At 47.1% G+C, this 22,729-nt stretch overlaps 1 protein-coding gene across 4 annotated transcripts in view; it reads left to right on the top strand.

Annotated features, from left to right (window-relative positions):
* The first annotated feature begins 588 nt into the window (after positions 1–588).
* The window catches only part of CAMSAP1 (calmodulin regulated spectrin associated protein 1), a 34,294-nt gene continuing 12,153 nt past the window's right edge, over positions 589–22,729 (top strand). Inside the window, exons 1-6 of one of the 4 annotated variants that reach the window (XM_038156433.1) lie at positions 589–797; positions 9,036–9,198; positions 17,874–18,136; positions 18,405–18,566; positions 19,185–19,265; positions 20,215–20,247. In XM_038156433.1, the coding sequence (XP_038012361.1) occupies positions 729–797; positions 9,036–9,198; positions 17,874–18,136; positions 18,405–18,566; positions 19,185–19,265; positions 20,215–20,247 (771 nt within the window). In that variant the 5' untranslated portion in view covers positions 589–728. Of the gene's footprint in view, positions 798–8,165; positions 8,387–9,035; positions 9,199–17,873; positions 18,137–18,404; positions 18,567–19,184; positions 19,266–20,214; positions 20,248–22,198; positions 22,259–22,729 lie in introns of those variants that run through there. The other 3 variants (XM_038156432.1, XM_038156435.1, XM_038156434.1) reach the window with 3 other exon arrangements.

Here is a 22,729-nt window from a genome sequence, read left to right on the forward strand (position 1 = left end):
CCCAGCAAACATTCCTGCCTGCTCCTGACTGGTTTCCAAGCGAGGTCCCTTTTCAGCTCCCACCATGCCGGACACAAGCGCTGGGCACTGCAGGGCGGTGTTCCAGAGGGAGGATGTGCAGGAGAAACGTGCCTGGACATGAGGGGCCCGATGCAGCCCCTCTAAGGAGAGACCGTCACCCATTCCTGGTGCCAGGGGAAGCCAAAGTAAGTGATTTCTCAAGTGTTTCCTTAATCTGGGGCTTTGTGAACAGAACTGAGGTCTAAGGGCAGTATGGGGGAGTGAGATCTCATCTGTCCCTCTGGCTCTGTCCCAGTCCCACCATGCCACCAGCACTGGGCAGCATTCAGAGCCGATGGGCTCCAGCATCTTCCCCCCTCCTGACTCCGTAGCTCTCCTGAAAAAAAAAAAAAAAAAAAAAGCCAAGATGATCCCGGCGTGGCACTGCCTTGCGGGGCTGCATCTGAACGCTTTCCCTGCACAAAACCTCGCACCTTTAACCAAAACCAGAGCGGCAATATCTGCTCCCGGCATCGCCCCGCAGCCCCCGGCCCCCTCCTCCGCATCTCTGATGTCACTCGGCAGCAGCGTGAGTCAGCCGGCAGTTGCCGTGGTGATGCCAGCGATGCCGGGGAGCGCGGTGCTGTCCCGCTGCCCCCAGCCCCTCCCGGGCAGCGCAGGGCACCGAGCCCCCCGGCGCTGAGCCCCGGGACGTGCCATGGGCTCCCATGCCGCGGGGAGCTGCCCAGAGCCCCCGGCGACCCCCGAGGCTGCGAGGATGTCGGCGGAGGCCGGCGGTAAGTCGGGGATTCACCGGTCAGGGGCTGCTCCCGGGGGTCTTGGAGCGGTTCGGGGTCTCGGAGCAGCCGTGTGTCCGCCCAGCAGGACAGACAGCGGCACGCGGTGCCCCAGCCCCACGGACAGGGGCGTCCTTTGCAGCAGCCCCTTCTCCACGTGCTCCTGGCTGCCCTGGGGGGCTCATCACCCCGGTTCCCAGCCGAGGGGTACAGGCTGCTCTCAGCCCCTTCTGAACCCCGGGGAGGGAATGGAGCCTGAGGCAGGGGGGTGCTGGGCTGGCAGCAGCCTTGGCACGCGTGGGGAGCGGGCTGGGATGGCACAGCGCGGGGGCACCAGGGCCGGACAGCCCCCCAGGTGAGGACAGCCCCCACAGCCGATGGCCCAAGTGAGCAGCACTGTGCATGGGGACAGAGGGGCCACCGCTGTCACAGCAGGATGGGACCATCACGAGCCGCGTCGTGCTCATCCCCAGGTACTGCTCATGGTGTCGTGGTCACTCTCCTCACCCAGACCCGTCCTGCTGTGGGGCCGTGTCCTGCCCACATCTCTGCCAACCTCGGCAGGTGCCAAAGCCGCTGGAAGGGGTTGTGGGGGGAATCTGGGGATGGGCACCCCAGGGCACGCAGGACCCTCTCTGTGCCCAGCTCTGCAGCAGGGATGGACACGCCGTGTGCCCCTGGGCTTTGGCACCCCTGCCAGGTGCGTGGGGACCAGGCTGGCACTGCCCACCTCTGATCCTGGGAGTCAGCTCCGAGCTCCATCAGCCAGAGCTCACTGCCGGTGGATCAGAGGCTCTGGCATGGTTTGGTTTCCTGCTCGGTGTCTCAATTTTACAGCCGTCAAGTTCTCGCTGTAAATAAGGCCTGGACGAGCAGGATGGAGATGTTTCAATTCCTCTGACTAATTTGTACGTTCCCATATTTCTCTGGCTGCAGATTTAAGAGTGTTGGAGCATGTGCAAGCTGGCTGGGGCCCAAGCGGGTGAGGAGGGCAGTGTTTGCCTTGGCACCTCCCTGCAGGCAGGGCAGGAGGGGACAGGGCTGCCAGGTGAAACCTTTGGCTGCGGCACAGAGCTGGCAGCAAGGGGAACTGGGAGCTGCATCCCACCAGAAGAGCAGGAGCTAAAAATACTGAATGGGAATGAGGCAAAATGCAGTGGGGAGCCACTGCCCACCCCCGCCAGGCCCTGCTGTGGGGGAATTAGAGGAGCTTTCATTTGCTTTTGAGGCAGCTTTTGCTGGACTGAAGCACATCAAAATCGCCCAGAGCGAGTTTCTGTGCTGGCCCCAGGTTTATATTTGTGGAGGAAGAAGCCTTGCGATCCAAAAACAACAGCCCTGTCCTCAAAATATCCTCTGTATTGCAAGACCATAGCTCAAATCTGCCACAGGGAATGGGAAGTGCTGGGTCAGGTACATCCCTCCTGTGGCTGGGATGGATTTTCCAGGACCTGGCAGGCAGTGTTTGCCTTGTTCACCCCCTGGGGGACCTGGAACAAGGTCTGAATTTGTGCCCTCCCTCTGTGCGATGGATGTAGAACATTTTGGTGAAATCACCATGTTGTAACAGCTTCTTGGAACGGGGTTGGCTGCGTTGGCTGTGAATTCCCAAAGGTAATGCTTAGCAGGGGATCAGGATGTTGTTTTTGAGGATAACCACGTGCCAGCTGATGGCAAGAGGAGGGCTCTGTGCCATGCTGATGGATGCCAGGCTATTCCTGTGCCAGGGGTTTGTACTGCTCCACAATCCCTATGGCATTTATTGGGATGGTGATGCTGGGTACGTTCCATCTTGCTCTGGGCTCTTGCACCTTGCACAGCCAGGAGCAAGGGGAAGATGTTGTGATTTGTAATACAATTTTTTTTTCTTGTTTTTTTCTCCTGCCTTTCACTCATTGATTTCCTGTAATGTTTAAGTGGTGAAAAAGTTAGGGATAAGTAATTCTGTCTTTGCATAGTTGTATAGTTGTGGTAAATATAGTTTTAGTCAAAGTGTCCTTAGGAAAAAAATGCATTTTAGAAAGAAATCATGTGGGAAAAGAAAATCAACAGTCCCCATTGAAACTGATTTGTTTGAGCACTACCCAAATGTGGTTGCTAAAAATGGTTTAATGAATATAAAGATACATGGAAAGATAGAAACATCTCATTTGCTCATTAATTAGATCATGACAACACTCAAAACCCTTTCAGTGCTCACCCAGCTCATCCCTGGGGTCTTCCTGCTCGGGGTTGCCTGAGGAATGACAAGGCATGGTGGGATGAGAGTCCCGGGAGAACCTGCTGGGTTGTGAATGCTATTGACCTGTTATCCTCCTAAACATAGTCCAGGGACTTTAAAAATAAATAATCTTGCGGATAAAAATATCTTACAGGCCAAACCCCCTGCTGTTATTGATGCAGGCACTTAGAACCCACCAGCAGCACTTCCAGAGCTGTAATTGCTGGGGGTAACCGGAGGCCTGCGGATGGAGCATCCCGCTCCTCAGAGCTGGGGAAGGAAGCTCTGGCTCCCAGCAAGGAAGGCAGGCAGGGTGAGCTGTCACCCCTCCCTCTGCCCGCTCTTCCCCCTGGCAATAACAGAGTCATTAATTAATGTTTGCACAGCACTTTGAAGATAAGTGCTGAACACAAGTATTCCTTTAAATGTGATGGGGCTTGTCCCTGGCTGGGGGGAAGCCCCTCTCTGTGAGGAGCAGAGTTGCCTGTGCTCCCCGCCCATCCCATTTCTTGGGTTTGATACACATCAAACACTCCAAGCAGCGGAAAAAGAAATAAATCTGAATAACTTGTTGCACTCATCAGCATAACAGCTGAGCTGCATATACATTACCTTTGAAATAATGCAAAAGCATGAATGAAATAGAGCCCTACTACCTGCACTTCATTTGTTTTCTTTATTTGCATGAAAAATGCTGCTCGTTTCCTGCGGTTCCCCGATGCACAAGGCCTTGCCACTGCATATTCCTGCCGAGCCACAGGAGTGGAGATAAGGAGCTGCTGACAGCGGCGCTGTGCCTCAGAAACGGTTCCCGTGCTGCTGGGAATGGCACTGAAGTGACGGTTCCATTACTGAGAATGATGTCCTGCTCTCTGCTCCTTGAGGCTGGCTCCCTGATGGGCTGTCACAGGAAACTACTTTGTACAAGGGAGGAAAAGACACGTGGAGCTGTCAGAGCAGCAAGAGCATGAGGACGCTGCCAGCCCCACTCCCCCTCGTGTGATGGGACCCAGGCTCCTGTCAGTCAGGAGATATTTTAAGCGTCTTCTTGACCACATCTCCTTTTCCTTCTGGAATTTCTAGTGAGATTAACTTTTGTTTTGATCTCTGTGGGATGTGCATGTGTTTAGGATACCAAATCTGATGGGCACAGAGGAGACAGACCCCTCTGCCCCCCAGGCAGTGCCAGCGCTGGCCCCACGCTGTGACCTCGGGGTGTGCCCAGGCTCTAAGTCAATCCTGGCTGGGGATATTAAGTGCTCAGCACCGGGGCAAACGAGGCCCTGCAGAACTAAGCACAGGGAAGCAGCTACAGCAGGGTTCAAAATTAGTCCAGGCTGAAAATAGGGCCCTGAGGAGAGAGCTGCAAGCAGCCGGGGCTGTGAGTGTGCATGAGCTGCTCGCTGCTCTGCTGGGGCCACCTCCAGCTCTCATGGCTGTCTTGGAAATTTTGCAAGGATAAGAGATAAAAATGTTCATTCGTTTGAGTGTTTTCTCTCATGGCTCTGCAGAGCTCAGGCAGCAGCTGTTGGGCAAGAGTGAAGGCAAAAAAAATCTCTTCCCAGAGAGAGCCACCTGCCTTTATTGGCTGCTGAGGACAAGCTGTGGCTGCCCATCCTTGGAAATGTTCCAGGTCAGGTTGGATGGGGCGTGGAGAAACCTGGGATAGTGGAAGGTGTCCCTCCCACTGCAGGGGGTTGGAACAAAATGATCTTTTGGGTCCTTTCCAACCCAAACCATTCCAGGAGTGGAAGCACTTCCTCTTCATAACCAGGATCCATCTTCAGCCTGTAAGTCCCAGGCCACAGCACATTTATATTTTACAGAAGATACTTTTTTTACAACATGAATTTAGATCTGCTGTCCTTGGGGACATCAGATATTCTGGGAACTGATACTCTTACTCTATTTGTAGTCTCCCAATATTGATAGTTGAAAGAAGGTGGAAGAAACCAAAATCCCAGGCTTTTATCCACTATGGCAGAAAACAAGCACAAGGGTCCAGCTTTGCTGCCTGCAATGAGTGTCATGAGTGAATATGGTGATTTCTCAGAGGAATTGCCTGCTAGTAATTAACCTCAGAGCTCTGCTGGAAGACAAGTTGTGTCAGTTCACGTGTACACCCACTCTCAGTGCGTGAGGAATCCAGGAGACTAATAGGAAAATTATTTCTTCTAAAAAAGTAATGTATTACCATTTTCCAGAAGAAAAGCCTGGAGCATGTTTAGTAGTGGAGCACAGAAAGAAACAAGCAGCACGCAAATTACAGATGAATTTGTTGCTGCTGAATAAGGGAGAGTCATTTCTTTTCTCATGGAAAAGACAAACACACTTAGCAATCCACTGGTGACCCTCCCACTTTAAATGCAGGCTTTTTATCTCCAGGACAAGTTTGAGGACGCTGGTGTGGGATGAAGCCGAGTTCTTGACAAACCACTTCATCATCACCCAGAAAGTTTCCCAAAACATCAATTTCATCTTCCACTTAAGGACATGCAGATGCCCTCAATAGCAGAGTTTCAGGGAATTACCACAGAGGAAGAAGAGGCAGCATATTCCACACCAGGCTGGAAGAGGTGCAGAGAGGAGGGAAAGGGGCAGAGCAAGAGGTAATTCCAGGGCCAGGATCCTCCGTGCAGCAGAGGCCTGAGAAAGGAGAGCTCTCCCCTTTATGCTTTTTCCATTTATTTATTCCAAGAGTTTCAGGAGCTGAGGTGATCCTGGCTTGGTTTTGTGGGTGTTTTCTGCTGCCTTCTTAGAGCATATTTTTGTTCCTGATAAGTTTAACAATTGGATCCATTCCTTACCTCAAGGAAAAATATGTCAGAGGAAGATGCAGGTCAGTTTTTTCCTGCTTACACCTTCACCCTCAACGCAGGTCATTTGCTCCAGGAATCCGAGGGCTGTTCTGGTCCTGCCGTGGGTCTATTGCCCAATCCACCAGGAAAATGAAAACATTCTTCTCAAATATAAGGGGATTTGGATTCGGCCTTAATGCTTAATCTAAAAACAAGAGCAGCTTGTTCCGATGATAACGCTACAAATCGACTGCCTGTAACCACCGTGTTGAAAACCAAACCCTTCGAACAGAGATTATTAAACAACCAGCAAGTTGTTTGCAAAGACAATTTAATTGCACACAATCCTGCAATATGGAAGAGTGATGGAGGCTGGAATAACCTTTGGACACCAGATTGTATTTCCTGGTGACACAAACAAAAAAAATGCCCTCCCATTGCACTTTGAGAAGACACAGGAAATAAACGTTAAATCTTAAGACAGACCTAAATGAATCTTTAATGATTCTGAAATATTCACATAATCTACCAGTTACACGCAGCAGGAAAATAATTTATGAGAATCACAACAAAATTAGGTAGAATAAGGTCAGTCTGCTATCGCTGTTGTGCAGCTAAACTTGTAATCATGGTTTCAGTAGATGGATATGAAGATAATTCATCTGGCCAGCACACGCATTAAAGGCTCGAAGCTCAATCATGCAGCTTCACTTTTCAGACGAGCCCTAAAACTCACTTGTCAAGTGAGCTAATCTGCAGGATCCGGTTTTGATCACGAGCCTGGTACGCAGCGGTGGCCAAAACTGCACAGAGCTTTGGGCACCACAAGATAAGCAGGATCTAAAGCTGTCAGAGAGCATCCAGAGGAGGCCATGAGGATGGCTGGGTGTCTGTGCAGGGACACGGGCTGGACTCAGTGATGCTGTGGGTTCCTTCCAGCTCAGGATATTCCGTGATTCTATTCTAGGGCTCTGTGATCCCTGCTTGCTGTGCAGGGGGACAGAGGGAGACAGGGCTGGGAGACAAGAGCATGTCTAACAGCAAAAAAAACCCCACATCTTGAACCTGTCACGCATTTCTTGCTGTTGTTACAGATCATGACATAAAGCAGGGAAAGAAATTCTCCTTTTGCCAAGAAACAAAAGATGTGTAAGGCTTCAGCCTGAAAAGCCATCCACCATCCTTTGATGGTGAGCAGGGAGTAACTCAGCAAATCTTGAAGGACATTATTTATAATACCACAAAGAAAAGTATTGCTGATACTTTTTGATACAAACCCAATGTTTTATTGAGCCGTGCTGACAGCAGAGAGAAATTTCAACCCTTCCCACACTTAAGAAAACGACTGCTTTGGTACAGAGGAATCTATCAGGCACCTAAAGGTTCCCACAGCTGGTGGGTTTTGTGAAGAGGCATTTTCTTTGGCAGTTCTGTGCTTCCCTGCATCCAAAGGGAAGGCTTGGTGAAGATGCCAAGGGGTTGTGACTCCATGGGACGAGGATGGGCTGCGGTCCAGCAGCCCCAGTTCCACCTCCTGCCCAGGAGCTGGTTCCCCGAAACCCTGCAGACCCCACACTTGCTGTGGGTTGCCTGACAGGTCTCAGGAGTGGGACACAGCTCAAGTCACTCTCATTCACCCTATTTTTAACCAAAGAGGCTCTTTCTCCATCATGACTCCCGCAGGCTGGACCCCGCTGCTCCCCCAGCAGCCCTAGTCACCACCTGCCCTTCAAGATGGTGTAGGGGATGCGGGAGCAGAGCTGTGAGGGCAGGAGGACCTTGATGGTTGTGGGTGCATGAGGGGCGGCGGTGCGATCCTCCATGAGGATCGTGGGTGTGCCAGAGGTGTGGTTCCGTGAGGGTCTGTGGTTCCGTGAGGGTCTGTGGTTCCGTGAGGGTCTGTGTGTCCATGAGGGGCGGTGTGTCCGTGAGGGGCCGTGTGTCCGTGAGGGGCCGTGTGTCCGTGAGGGGCTGTATCTCCGTGAGGGGCGGTGTGTCCGTGAGGGGCCGTTTGTCCGTGAGGGGCCGTGTGTCCGTGAGGGGCCGCGCGGGCGGCGGGGCCGTGAGGGGCGGGTCCGCTCTCCCCGCGCGCGCGGGCCGGGCGCGGTCGCCACGGCAACGGTTGCCTGGCGCGCGCGCGCGCGCGGGCGGCGGGAGGCCGTGCGCCCCGCGCGCGCGCGCTCGCGCGCAGGCGCTCCCGCCTCCCCTCCCCGCTCCCCTCCCGCCTCTCCCTTTTCCCGCCGAGCGCGCGCGCGCGCGCCCCGGGCCGGGCGAGGCGGGAGCGGCGGGCGCGAGCGGCTGGGGGGAGGGGGGGGGCGCTCGGAGAGACGGAGAGAGGGCGCGGGCGCGCGCGCGGGGCGGGAGGCGGGCGCATGCGCGCGCGCGCGCGCGGCCCCGAGCGCTGTGGCAGCCGCGGCCCCTCGGCGGCGGCGGCGGCGGCTCCGTCCGTGCCTCCCGCACCGGCACCGGCGCCGGGCCCGCCGAGCCTCCCCACCCCCGCCCCGCCGGGGCTCCGGGCACCGCCGTGCCCCCTTCTCGCGCCGGGGATGAGGCGGCGGTAGCGCGGCAAGGTGAGGCGGCGGGGCCTGCAGGCCGCGGCGGGCGGGGGGGAGCGGCGGCGGCGGCGGGGGCTCGGCGGGGGCCTGCGCGGAGCCGGCGCCGGGTGGGCTGCGCCCCCCGCCTCCCCCGCCCTCGCCGCCGCCGCCGCCGCCTCCTCCTCCGCCCGGGTGGGGCGGGGATGCGGGGAGGGGGCGCCGCCGGCCCCCGGCGCTGCTCGGGCCGGCCATGGGCGTGCGGGCGCGGAGCCTCTGCTGCTTCTCGGGGGCGCGGCGGGGGAAGGAGCCGCAGGTGCTGCCCCGGCTCTGCCCCGGCCCCGGCGCGGCCCCGCGGGCGGGGAGGGGGCGGCGGTACCTGCCCGCATTGTTCGGGAGAGCCCCAGCCTCCCTTTATCCCGGCGGCAGGTGACGGGGCTGCGCCTTTCTCCGCTGCCTCGGCCCCGGGCTCGCCGAGCCGGGCCCTGCCCTTGACAATAAGGGATGCTCGCCCCGGGCTCCGATGCCTTTTGATTTCCGAGCGGGTTTGGAATCGCTACATCAGCCCTCCCGATGGAAATCCCGAAGGATGTCGGGCCTGTTGTGTGCAGCCCGGCCGGCCCCTCTCCTGTGTGGCTTTGGAATCGTCGGCTCGTGTAAAAGTCTCTGCCTTTTGTTTTTGTTTTAGATGGTGGATGTTGATGTTTGTGCGGGTGGAGATAGTACCAGAAGAAAAATGGATGCTCTGACAGATAGTGCAGTTGAGATTGTCCCTTTGGAGCTCTATGATTCAGCCAGAGCAAAAATAGCTGCTAATCTACAATGGATCTGTGCTAAAGCCTACGGAATAGGTAAGATCACCTCTGTCAAGAAGTCATTCTTGATTTTGTTCCTGCTTTTTCTGTCTCCCCTGCTGTTTCAGGAGTAATTAAATTTGGCTTTGTTTTAGATATCAATAATATGGCAGCCTGGTCTCCTGTAATACTGCATCTTTGCTGGTACCTTAAACAGGAATAACGGGACTGTATGAGATGCCCTGAATCAGCAAACCTAATGGTGAATGCTCCCAGATGGTGCTTGGCAAGAACTGCCTGCCTCGAAATGTTTAAATCCTTGCTTTAGCTAAGCAGACTTTGTTCCACAGGGCTTTATGTCCCTGCTTGCAGGCCCCAAGTCCCTCCAGGCTTTGGGTTCTTCCTTGTCTGGTCGTCTTGGCCAACAGATGCTGGGACCTTGGCTCTCTTTGTATGCTCATTTAGCACTTCTTTTTGTTCAGATTATGGTTTTGCATTCAAAATGTTCTGAAAAACAATCTGTTTATGTTGAGCAGCATTTTTTCTTTTGTGGAGAGAAATGTTGAATGAGCAGGTGTAGTTTGGGCTCTGTGACATTAAAGAGCAGGTTGTAGGGGATAGAGGAGCTCTTCCTTCCCTCACATTGTCATAAACTTTTACTGTCAAACGTGGAAAAATAAATATTCTTGGAGTATATTTGTACAGTGTTTTCCTGGCAGCTATTGAAATATGCTTTTTTTTGTTTAGAGCTAGATCTGTCTCGCTGTACAAGATGCATCTCGAGTTTGAGTAGCTTCACTGTGAAGAAACAGGATGCAATACTCAGAACAAAAGATATGATAAAAAGATGTATAGAGTCTTGTTTTGGAAAATGAGGTGGCCCTGTTAATCTAAGTCTAATTCTCCAAACTCATAATATGCTTAATGGATTAGCACTGGCTTACTTGGTGACCGGGCTGAAGAAAAGTGGTCCATTGCTGCCATTAAATATTAATCCTTGCTGGAATATTTTTGATCAATTATTTTCCTTCTTAAACATCTCCAACCCTGTCAGTGTCTCCCTCATCTTGGTGATTGTGGGCAAAAAAAAAATCACGGGGTTTACAGTGTTTAATGTGTTTTGTTACAAGCAACAAGAGGCAAAAAAAACCCCACGGATCAGATGACGCCTGAAAATGTGGGAATTCGGGGAGGGTGTCAGTGGAACATTGATAACTCAAAAGAACAGGACAGGCGCTTCCTGATGTAAATATTTCTCAGCTACTGGAATTGTTTGTAACATCTCCTGAAACTTTTTAGCCATCCCTGATAAAACAGTTGTTCCAGACCTGGGGATGCACTATTTATATTGTGACTTTGTGTGGAAGGAAAGCCGATCCCAAATGGGAAGGGGCTGGCACGGATCCTGCGCTGCAGAGAGAGCTCGCTGGCCTCGTGCTGCTGGGTGGTGTCTGCTCCAGCACTCAGCCTTGTGTCTGAACCTCTTGGACCAGTTAATTGCTTAATGGCTAGTCTGTTTATGCTCCTGACAACACAGGTTGTAAAAGTATTTGCCTTTCCTGTGACTGAAAGCTAAAAAGAATCAGCTTTTCCCATGGCAGAGCTGGCATCTCTGGCTGCAGCAGCCTCTGGCAGTTATTCTACCTGCATTTAGGCTTGTTCACATTACAAAGAACAACATTTGAATGCCACAGACAATAGCAAAAAGTAATTTTTTCCCCAGTGAGTGAGGATTGGTGCCTGTGTGTGTCTTAGCAGGACTGTGGCCCGTGGAAATGTAGTTTGATTTTTGAAATGGCTCCTGCAAGTCTCTGTCACATGTTAGCCATTACTGCTGGAATAGCATTGCACAATCCCTAGAAATTTATAAGCTTCTTTAATTCATAGAGAGATGGGTTTAAGAAGGTTTCCTGTGTGATTATAATTTTGAATAATACTTGAATTTAACACATCACTTGTCATAATGTGTTGTGTTTTAGTTTTAAGATGTTGGATGTTGTCCAGTGAGTCTTGGGCAGCTACAGTCAGTTGTGATTTTATTATTTAAAATCTCACTATGCAGATTAAAGGGCTTGAGGACTTTTTATTATTTTAGACTTATTTCTGGTTAATTTGGTAAAATAAAAAAAAGAGCTTATCTGTTTGTAACATTAAAACACTTCTGTTCTGAAGTAAATCTTACCAGGTCTCCATAACTGCCTTCAAGTGAATGAATATTTTTCTGAAATGTTAGATTTGGATTTGATTTATGAATTGACATAATTTTGTGCTTTAATCCTTCAAATTCTGGTACATTCATTTTCATCTGGCTAAGGCTGAGCTCACGGTGAAGAGTGGAAAGGGTCAAGAACAGGAATTTGATGCTGTAGACTGTTACTGAAAGTCACTCATCACTGCAGGCTCTACCTGCAACTATGTTTTCTCTTTGCTGTTAAAGGATATTTGAATCCTCAGCTTCTAAGCTGTATTTAAATAGGAAAATTCTTCATCCTTTGGTTTTTTTTTTCCTCAAGGACAAATCACTGGAAGCATGTATGACAAATACTTTGAAGTCCTAGTTTGAGCTTTGTTTTATTTGATGATACAAGATGATGCAGTCCTCCTCCTTGTTTTTTCACCTTCTGGCCATGAAAAGAGAGTTTTGGTGGCCAGACAACTGAGCAGCTCCACAAACACTGCAAGACAGCTCCTCTTCTTGCACAGGAGCTGGGCTGGATGGTTTTCCTGGAAACCTGCAGCTCCTGGCTGGCACAGATGGGCTCCAGAGGGAGGTCCTACAACTGTTTGTCTGGATTCCAGAAAGCAGAGGGGAAGGATGTCATGAAGGAAGGTCTTCCTCCATTCACTGTCATCCATCTCCCCAAATAAATCTGGGAGTACTGACACGGATCACTCTCACTCTAAGCACATCTGGAAACCTTCTGTAGCCTGGAAAGGTTCTAAGTTCCTTTAGCTGAGACAGTGGTTTGAGAAAATGGTGTTTAATTAGACCAGGATTAGCGTTTTTCATCCTCAAACTTTGATGAGAACCAAAAGGCCAATTCAGGGAATCCCAGCTCCTGATGCTTAAAGGCTCGAGGAGCAAAGCTGCCACCGAGCGTGGGGAACTTCAGCTGGCAGAGGGTGAGCGTGGGAGGGCTGGGGAGCCTTGGCAAGCCCTCCATGGGGAGATCACTTTTCCAGAGTGCTTGGAATGATCCAGACTGCCGGATCCAGATCCAGGAATGAGGCCATGCACAGCAGTGGGAAGTGGACCTGGCCCTTCAGCCCCGCTGGCCCCTGGGGCTCTGAGCAGCAGCAGCTGGAAAGAACAAACTCAGGATGCCTTTATTTGCTACCACTTGGGGAAATGAACAATGGCAATGAGAAACCCTGATTTCTCAGCAGATTTAATGTGGCACTAATTTATGTGTGGAGATTATATTTTCCATCATCATGGCTGTAATATTAAAATTCAGGTATTGAAGGATGTGGAAGTGTCTCAGTGTTGCAGCTTGCTGTGAGCAGTGGGTTCTTTCCAGCCCTTTCCATAGCAAATATTGTTGGTTCTGTAAAACAGTGTGCAAAATTTGGATTTTTCAAAAGGGGCCTGATGGGTTTTACTTATTTATTAGGGCTGGGAGTTCTTCATAGTTTCCAGGCTTAATGCTGACAGTAGCCTGGAACCTTTGGCAAGATACAGGCAGGAAAGCCAAGGACTAATGGAATGCATCCGAGGGGAAATGCAAGTTTGGTTTTTTTGGTCTTTGAGTACTTAGAACTTGCTTGCTAAATAAGGTTTTACAGGGCTGTAATAGCTCCCTACAGTTACCAGCTGGTAGAGGCAGTGTGAGGATGTTTCCTGGGCTAAATTCCCTAAATCCCTGCATTCCCTGCTTGTCTTTTGTCAGCTTCCTTCTCAGGCTGGTAGTAAAAATCCTTTTAAGAAAGCTGTTGTGTTTAGCAAATATTAACAGTTAAACATTTGTTTCTTGAATAGCTCCTGTTTGATAAACACCGAGTATTATTGTGTGAAGTTTACAGGGGTGAAGGATCCCATAATTATTATTTTGTCTCTTCTGCTTTATCCAGGATTGTGGCTTTATCCTTGATCAAAAGATATGGTAATAAGTGCAGTCGCTCTCCCAGCAGTTTGCAAAGCCTTTAGCTTGGGCTTTTCCTGCCTGTTGTGTGTAAATTTTCATGTGTCCTAGTACAGATCACTTACAGGCTTTAGAATTCAGTGCTGTCATGAGAAGCAGCACAAAATGTTTATATTCTGAGAAGGTGGGGTTTGTGCTCAGCCTGGACATTGACTGGTGCTGAATAATTCTGGGAACAGATACTGATACTGATGAAATCCTACTCAGAATGTGAATAAGCTTCGTGCTGTTTACCAGGACAGCTTGGCTCCCTTTCCAGGTGAAACCAGTTCTTCGTGCTTCTGCAGGTAAAATAACAGCTGGGCTGGATCCACCCCGGCAGTTCAAGGGATAAGTCAAATTTGTTCAGATTGCTGTATTTTTCTTTATCGAGTCAGAATCAGCTGGTTGTCTTTGAACAGGTTTTTGTAAGTGAGATGATAAAGAAATGCTCCCTCCCCTGAAGCAAGCAGAGACTGGCAATAATTGTCTCTCTGACAGCTGTTGCAAGTTCAGGTTTTTTTGTAATCCTCTCAAGGATTTTTTTGTACTTGGTGGTTTATACTCAGAACTGACAGTTTTTGAGATATTAGAACCCATTGATACCATGGAACAGACCAAAAGAATGGCTGGATGAAAAAATTGTATTGGAGGCTTCTTTATAAGCAAAAAATAAGAACATTATTTAATTTGGTTTCCTTTAGTAGGATTTGTTAAACTGCTCAAGCAGAAATTTTTGTAGCTACAAAAGGTGTTAGTAGTCTCAGGAGTTAATTTTTTGTGTTGATTTTCTCCAAACTCCAAGGCATAAACGTGTAAAAACTCCATGTTTTAATGAACAGAACTTTTCTAACCTCCAAGTTCAGTTATAGGTCACGGAAAGAAGGTGCTGGAAAAGATGCTGATAGAAACTGGGACTTGGAAAGCCTGGGACATTTTCTTCCAAAAGAGGATTGGCACATTCTGTAGTGAGACAAGCACAAAGCCTGTGACACCTTTGGCTTGTCTGACCCATGAAAAAGGGGGAGAAAAGGGAGAAAAGGTGTCCAGGTGATAGCAGGGCTGCTCGTGTGGCATGGTGTGGGGTTTAAACAGCACTGGGGGGATCTGCTGGGCTGTCCCTGTTCTGAGGGTGACAGGGGATTCCTGGCAGTTCTGGCAGTGGGAATTGTGTCCTTTCTCAGGGGGAAGGAGAAGGAGCAGCCCTGGGTGCTGCAGGTGTTTTCTGTGGGTTGTGCTGCAGGTAAGGATAATTAACAGGTGTGAAAGGTAAGATCAGTGTCTTCAGTTGCACTTCCAGATGCAGATTTCAAATATTGAAGACACCTCTCAATTAAAGCCCCTTTTTGTCTGTGCTGTGTTACCCCATTGGAGACAACTGCATTGAGCACAGCACATCAATTCTATTTCAACTCAGAATTCTACACTTATTTAGCATCCTGTTTGCATTGCAAGTTTTCCTGCCATTTATTTCTCATTTATTTGTGCCTGCCATTATGGCCAGCATGAAATAAATTTGAAATAGTAAAGTTAGTATCGTCACTCTTAGGCTTTGATGTGGTTTTTATATCTTAATTTTTTTAGTCAGGACATAAATCAGCTACAGAACTGTTCCTGTGTGTGACAGACAGAAGTGTTCTATGTCCTAATGTAAAAACTAAACCTGGGCAAGTGTTTACAGGGAAATAAATTGCTATAATGGGAGGATTAATGCTGATTAATAACTTCCTGTGACAGTAGGAAGTCAAATTATAGAAGTTATTCCCACCCAGCCCTACCCTTAATCCTGGTCAATCCAAATCCATTCAGTCCTTAAGTTATGTGGAGATCAGAAACATGAAATTAGAGGAGTCTTCAGTATAAAAGAAAAGGATTTCAGGTTTCTTGACACTCAGATTGAATGACACCATACAAATTGGGGTTGTTTTTTTTTTCCTTCTTTTTTGTTTGTGTCTTTTGGGTTGTTTGTTTGGGTTTGTGGTTTTTTTAACATATTGATTTCTGTGACATGGAATCTCCTCGCTAAGAACTAGATCCATTTAGTGCTGGAAAAGGCTTTTAAAAATCATTGACATGGAGCTGGTTTAATCAGAAATTGATGTGGGATTTGTGCCTGCCCCTGTCACATGGGGGGCTCAGCTCTCATGGCCTCTCCTGTGTTAGCAACGTGTGTAAAGACCCCCATCCTATAGAGTGCTTCCCTCCTGGGCGTGCCAGTGCTGCACAGAAACCTTCTTCCTTTCTGTGCTTACAGTCTATAAAATAATCCCAGTCTCTCTACCTTGTGGAAAAGGGAAAATCCTCAGGAAAATCCAGGCTGTGGGGCAGGAGGGACTCCAGGGCTCTTTGTCCACCATTCCAGCCCAATTCCAGGCAGTTCCTGAGCTGGTGGAGGGCAGGTGTTGGAGCTAAACCCCTCATCCGAGTGCTTCAGATTTCAGACTTTTGGAATTTGCTTTTTTTTTTTGGTGTTGTTTTAAAAAAAAAAGCCTTTAAAATTTGGAGTGGTGCTCATGCTCTGCCGGAGATGTACAACTTCATGGATATTTTATGAGCTTGTATTATTTCCTTTCACAAACAACTCTAGTACAAAGCAACGTGTCTCTGGTTGTTAAAGGTGTAGCTGCTTGTAGTGAACTGAAATGTTGAATTCTACGAGCTGCTCTGCGTTTGGGTTTTTGCATCTTTCCTCAGTCTTTGGAAACGGAAGCTCGAGTTCTCTAGCTGGAAATGGCCATGAACTGCAATGAGCTCTCAACAGCCTTTGATTTTAGGTCAGGTTGACTAATGTTAAGAAGATTAAAAATATCTGAATTTATGATGTGTTTCACTGCAAATGGACAGCCATGTTAACAAATGCTACTTAGGTGGTGCCAGTGGGTTTTATTTTGTCTCTTCCAACCACCTTCAGTGGAAAGTCACATTCAGTGTCACAGAAAGGAAAAATAATTATCTCAGCTTTAAAAAACTTCAGAAAGCTTTAAAAACTTTCTTCCCATTTTGAAAGAGGGCCAGCACTGTCTGACTAACAGGAGCTGTTAGACAACACTGGTTCGCTGCATATTTTTATCTAAGTGAGATGTACTTGTAGCTCATGCAATAACACTGTCTCCAGCCCTCTTCTTCATGAACATCAAGTGCTCTGCAGTACACAATCATTGTGTGGCTTATTTTGCAGCTCAAAGATATGGGTGGAAGTTTCTTAAGAGTGGGAAAATTTAATTATTCTGGAAATGAGCTGAATGGAAAGTAAATATGCTGCCAAATGAATGATTCTGCTAAGTGTAGATGTATATATTTAAAATGAACTGTTTAAGTGACTTTGGGGAAAGATATTCAGAGTGACTGGATAGCACCAGATAGAATTTAATGTTTGAAATGTAGGAAATGTCAGGCTTCTATTAAGACAATACACTTCAGGCTAGAAAATATTTTTCTTGGAGTTGCAGACTCTCATTATTCCTGCTCAGTTGTTCTAAAGATCAATAGCTTCCAGGCTGATTACCCAACGTGAGGAGAAGGATTTATTTTGGGACATAGAGCAAGGCATGGATTTGAGATGTCTTGGACATATTTAGAGTGATTGGAATATTGGTTGTTGTTAGTGCCTTTCCCTCCTGCCAGCTCTGAGCTGTGCTGGGAGTAGTAAAAATGTGTTTATGGCTGGTGGTGTGCAAGGGTGAGGCCTTCTGTGTTGCTAATTTTAGCTTCTTCTAAATTACTACTCTCAGGGTCTAGGATCAGTTTGATAAAATCCCAACACAACTTGGGGAAATTGGGCCAAGGCAGAAGAAGTTCAGTTTTAGACTTGGTTTAAAGTTCCTGCTTAATCCAAATGGAGTGGGTTTGCTTCCCAGGCCTGAATTATTTAAAGGCTGAAAGCTGCAAGAGTTTGATTAAAAAAATAGATCATGAGCTCACTGGTTTGTTTCAACATTCAAGGTTTTAGTCAGATATTTTGGTATTTTCCTTCTGAATTGCCAAAATTCATTTAAGAATTGGTGGCTTGGTTTAGAGCCTGGCCAGCCCCTGCTGGTGACGGAGCCTTGTCCTCTTGCTGTGCATGGATGCTTTGGGATTTTGCTTTGGAGATGTGGATAAACCTTGCCCATGTGACACCCATTCTAACCAGTGTCACTGACACATTTTATGAAAAATCCTTTTGCCAGGATTTTTTCTCCTGAGAAGCCGAGAGACCTCAGGAAAGAAAGAAAAACAATTATTATCTGCTGCTGTGGAGTGCAACGGGTGCATCTTTGATTGGTCCGTGTGAGGTGTTTCTACTTAATGACCAATCAAGGATGCAGCTGGGTCAGACTCTCTGGGAGTCACAAGATTTTGTTGCTCATTCCATTCTATTCCTGTCCAGCCTTCTGATGATTCCTTCTCTCTATTTTAGTACAGTTTTAGTTTAGCATTTTTAATGTAATATGTATCATAATATAATAAATCAGCCTTCTGAAACATGGAGTCAAGATTCTCATCTCTTCCCTCGTCCTGGCTGCCCTGCAAAGACCACAAACCAGTGATCAATCCCAAATAAAACGTGAATCCCACCAGCATTCCCCAGGCACTCCTGGTGACGTGTCGCTGTTCTCTCGGCCCTTGCAGACAACGTCCCGGAGGAGCTGAAGGACCCGTTCTACATCGACCAGTACGAGCAGGAGCACATCAAACCCCCCGTGATCAAACTGCTGCTCTCCAGCGAGCTCTACTGCCGCGTCTGCAGCCTCATCCTCAAGGGGGATCAGGTGGCCTCTCTGCAGGGACACCAGTCCGTCATCCAGGCGCTGTCTCGGAAGGGGATTTACGTCATGGAGAGCGATGACACACCTGTGTCTGAGTCTGATCTGGGCTCCGCACCAATCAAAATGGTTAGCTTAATTAAATCCACCTAATCATCTTCTTTTTATTTAACGCTAGTTAAAATAGTAAATGGAGTGAAGAGCTCTTAGTTTCTAGGTCGTTAACCTTAGCAATGTTTTGTTTTAAATACAGTTAGAACGTGCGGGGTTTTAAAAGGGATTTTATTTTCCAATCCTCTCTGTTTTTTTCTTCTTTCAGAGTTCTCACATGGCAATGATTGATGCTCTCATGATGGCCTACACTGTGGAAATGATCTCTGGTTTTTTCTTCTTTCAGAGTTCTCACATGGCAATGATTGATGCTCTCATGATGGCCTACACTGTAGAAATGATCAGCATTGAGAAGGTGGTTGCCAGTGTCAAGCGTTTCTCTACATTCAGTGCCTCAAAAGAACTGCCCTATGATTTGGAGGATGCCATGGTTTTCTGGATTAACAAGGTAAAATGGACTTTGGGAAAAGCCTGCCTGTCTTTTCTTGTCACCTTTTGGATTTTTAAATGGATTCTGATGCGTGTCTTCCTTTCTTAGTTGTGCATTTCTGTCATCCCTTCTACTTTAGCAACTTGTTTTTCATAGGGAAGGATAAAGCTGGTAAATTTAAAAATAAAGAAGATAATCAGGAACTAACTTAGAAAAACTGTAAAAATTGGATTCTTTATTTTCAGAAAAGTTACTTTGAGGTGTTTTTTCGGTTGATGGGTTTTTTTTTAGGTGAAGCCCTGTTTCATGCTAAATAAGAGGATGGACTTAACTCTGACTAGATGGAACATTTAACTGAAGTGCTGGAATTTTTCCAAGGGCAGCAGTTAAGTTACTCTTAATTCTTTTGAGTGACAGGAGTCACATTCCAAAGAGAATGTGTCCTTGCAAACCCAGGATTGTGATTTCAGCTCCTGCTAAAAGAGAGTTGGTCTGGAGAACTGCTGTACCATGTTTTTCTGTGAACTTTTTATGTTTGTAGCATGAATTGACTATTAAGTGACAGGAGCAAGAAGGACACTTGTGGAAACGTATCCAGGTGTATTTTAATTAATTTTCCTTGCTGTGCCCTTTCAGGTGAACCTTAAAATGAGAGAGATAACAGAGAAGGAGATTAAATTAAAACAACAACTAATGGAAAGTCCGGGGCATCAAAAGGTAAAACAAATCTGTCTTCAGTTGTGATATTGTGTGTTGATGATGAATGGATTTAAATATCAGTATTTTCTTTGTCAGGGAAGTGTGAGGGCTCCAATCCTCAAAAGGGAGATTTTCTGCATGCACTTTGTTTTGTCTCTGTCATCAGTGCCCTTCCCTGCCTTTGAAGCCCACTGGTATCTCCTGACTTTCCTTTAAGTTTCAGTAGGATGAAAACAACTTGTTTCAACTAAAATAACCTGTATCAACTGTATGTGGGTAAATATGACTCAGCTTTCACAGCACAAAATATATGTTATATATTTTGAAAGCTCTTGGGGCATGTTCTTTTTGCATGTTCTCTGTCCAGTGTGTACTTAGGGACTTATTCAGGTTCTGTCCAGGAAGGATACTCTTGGCATTCAGATGTTCTATGTGTGTGTTTTTAGTTTTTTCCAGCTTTTTCCCTTGAAATTATATTACAATGCACTAATATTGCAAAATACAGCACACTTTCATTTCTGGAGTATGTCAAATAGGTCTTTCTCCAACATGATGTCTATGTGAACTCCTAATTTGTGATTTCATAAAACCTTAAATTACAAATAACGTATTCTTTCCTCAAATTGACATTACTAAGCAAAGGGCTCAAAGTGTGACCTATGAACAAGGCACAGTTTCATTTTCATGTTAGTGGTGAAGGTTTTTTTATAGAAAATAATATCCTTCATCAAAAAAGAGCTGCTTAATTTTAACAGGTTGATCTGCGGTCTAAAGGATCTCTTGAATTATTTGACCCTATTGGCTATTTGGTCTCATTTAGTATCTTTAAATCTAAATTTCTAGGCTATCAGCCCTCTGAAATATGAAAGTGTTTTTTGCTGAAGTGCATTTAAGTATTACTGCTTTTAACTTGCATTGCTGATGTTCCTTTCCTATTCCTACCTTCCTTTCCTTGCTTCCTGAGCAGTCTCCTTCCAAATGGTATTGGAAATTAGTACCTGTAAGTGAACTACTTTTACACCAGTTGTCATCCACAAAATCATGGCTTTTTAAACTTCCTCAGAGTGTTTGCTTCCATTGCAATGCTTCTCAGCTGCTCTTTGAACAGCACCCGTGTGAGCTTTTGGGTCATCAGGCTTTGTTTTCATGCCGTGCTTTTCTGCATACTGTACAGCACACAGCATACTCCCTTTGCAGCATCTCCAAACTGCTTCCACACTGCAGGAGTGAGGGATGTGGAGTAGCAACAAAAAAAAAAACTAGAAAATGATTGAAATGTTGCTCTTTGAACAGCACCTGTGTGAGCTTTTGGGTCATCAGGCTTTGTTTTCATGCCGTGCTTTTCTGCATATGTACAGCACACAGCATACTCCCTTTGCAGCATCTCCAAACTGCTTCCACACTGCAGGAGTGAGGGACGTGGAGAAGCAATAAAAAAAAAAATAGAAAATGACTGAAATGGTTGCTTTGGCTGGGTTTGGTTGTGAGTAGGAGCTGATGCCAGCGCTGAGGTGAGAGGAAAGCTGGGCGGCTTAAACGGCTGCCTAATCTTGGAATCCATAGTTAAGATACTCAGATGTTTGTGCTTAAATAATGCTCTTACACTGCTCCTGCACCTGCTCGGCTGCAGATCTGTAAATCTGGCAGAGCCTGAGCACTGCTGCTCGCTGAGGTGGGCTGGGAGGTTGGCCAGGCTGGTGGGACAGTTGCTGGGGTTGTGAGCTCAGTTAAGGAGCCTGCAGCTGGCACAGTGGGAGGGAAGGCAGTTTGCACACTGGAGCAAAATACTGATTTTTCTTTCTGCTCAAGTGTGAAACTGGAATATCAATTCCACTATACATAAAAAAAAAAAAAAAAAAAAAACCAAAACAACTAAATAGTGCTTCTAGAAATCCTGCTTTCTTTTGTCAGGGTTTTCTGGGTTTATTTTGACTTGCAGAGATTTTCCTTTGTTCCTTTGCTTTCCTCAGCTTTGATGCCCTTTCTCCTGCCCTTGCAGGAGCCGGTGTTACTCATTTTCTCTCTGGGAAGATGAGCTGTTGTCTCAGTTGTTAATTCCAAAGGGCAGAGCACTTGGAAAAGGCAGGTGTGATCAGGCAGCCTCCCGTGATCTCTCTGCCTTCCCACAGGGAGCTCAGTCCCACTGCAGCCTCCTAATCCTTTGTTTGAGCCAAATCTGTAGGCTGGAGTAAGAACTTGAAATATCTGAAATTAAAGGAAGGAACAAACAGAGGTTGTCTCATTTCTAGTCCACTTAGATTTTAATGGTTTACGGGCAGGTTTTGCAGCCTCTCGAAGTTGTTGTCAGGTTCTGTCAGTTCTGTGCTTTTTTATTTTGTGATTTTTGTTTGGTTGGAATAGAATAATCTCTATTTCAGTAGCATTGTTTCTGCAATTACTGCATACAAATGTCATTCATTGTGTGCACGGGCAGGAGGGTTACAAACCACAACACTTGCCTTAGAAAATAAGGAAGAATTAAGAATTTTCAGTGTAAAAGACTGGAGGGTTAAGAGAATAACAGCTCAGCAAAAAAACAAAAAAAAAAAAAAGAAATTAAATCCATAAAAAACCCTCTTTGATAAATTTGTGGGGTTTTTCACCAAAGCCAAAAGAAACAAGGAATCTTTACAGATTTTAGTTCTTAGTATTGAGTGTCATTGATTTAAATTCCTTTAAGCCTATTGGGAAAGAAATATTTTTATCTACTTTAACGACAGGAGGAATTAAAGTTGAAAAAGAATTTCTGAAGGTTTTTTTGTTTAATATGCTTATTTTAAGTGGATAAATGCTGACCCTTTCAAGTTAACCAGTTTCCCTTGGTGTGCACACTTATTCTACCAGACTTACCACCCCCATTTCTAGTGCATAATGGATGTTGCTGATGCCTTTGATTTGTTTCTTGTTTGAATAATCACCATCCTATATCTCACTGTTTCTCTCTGTGTAAGCCTGATCTGATGCATGCCCTGTCTCACTGCATGCTGGAGCCAGTGGAATATGCTCGTGTGGTACAGTATGATTCCCATTCCATTCCATCTTCGTGAGTGCTCCAGGCTGGGGAAAAACCCAATTTGCACCTGGGAAAAGGACAGGAAAAATAGCATTACCATGCAGAGATAGCTTTGAGTTCCTTGGGAAACTTGGCGTGGCATATGCAAAATAAAGAGAAGAAACTGGTTCTCATTGCTCCAGGTGATCTTCATTGCTCTGAACAGATTTTTTCACAGCCTGTGCCATCCTAAACCGACACCTAGGAGTGTGTGTGTGTGTGTAGAGGTTTCCCAGGCTGGCTTGGGAAGTGTAGGACGTTGGTAAAACCCAGCTTTCCTCTGGTGATTCAGTGTGCGATTGGTGTGTCTGCACAGCAGACAGGAGATTCTGTTCAGTGCCAGTGCTGGCAGTGCCCTGAAGTGTCCAGGGGATGTTTTCCCAGCCCTGCCGGGTGTTTCTGCCAGGCCCTGCAGTGCATTCTGCTTTTG

The sequence above is a fragment of the Motacilla alba genome, chromosome 17 (assembly GCF_015832195.1).
Source record: "Motacilla alba alba isolate MOTALB_02 chromosome 17, Motacilla_alba_V1.0_pri, whole genome shotgun sequence".
NCBI classification, from domain to species: domain Eukaryota; kingdom Metazoa; phylum Chordata; class Aves; order Passeriformes; family Motacillidae; genus Motacilla; species Motacilla alba.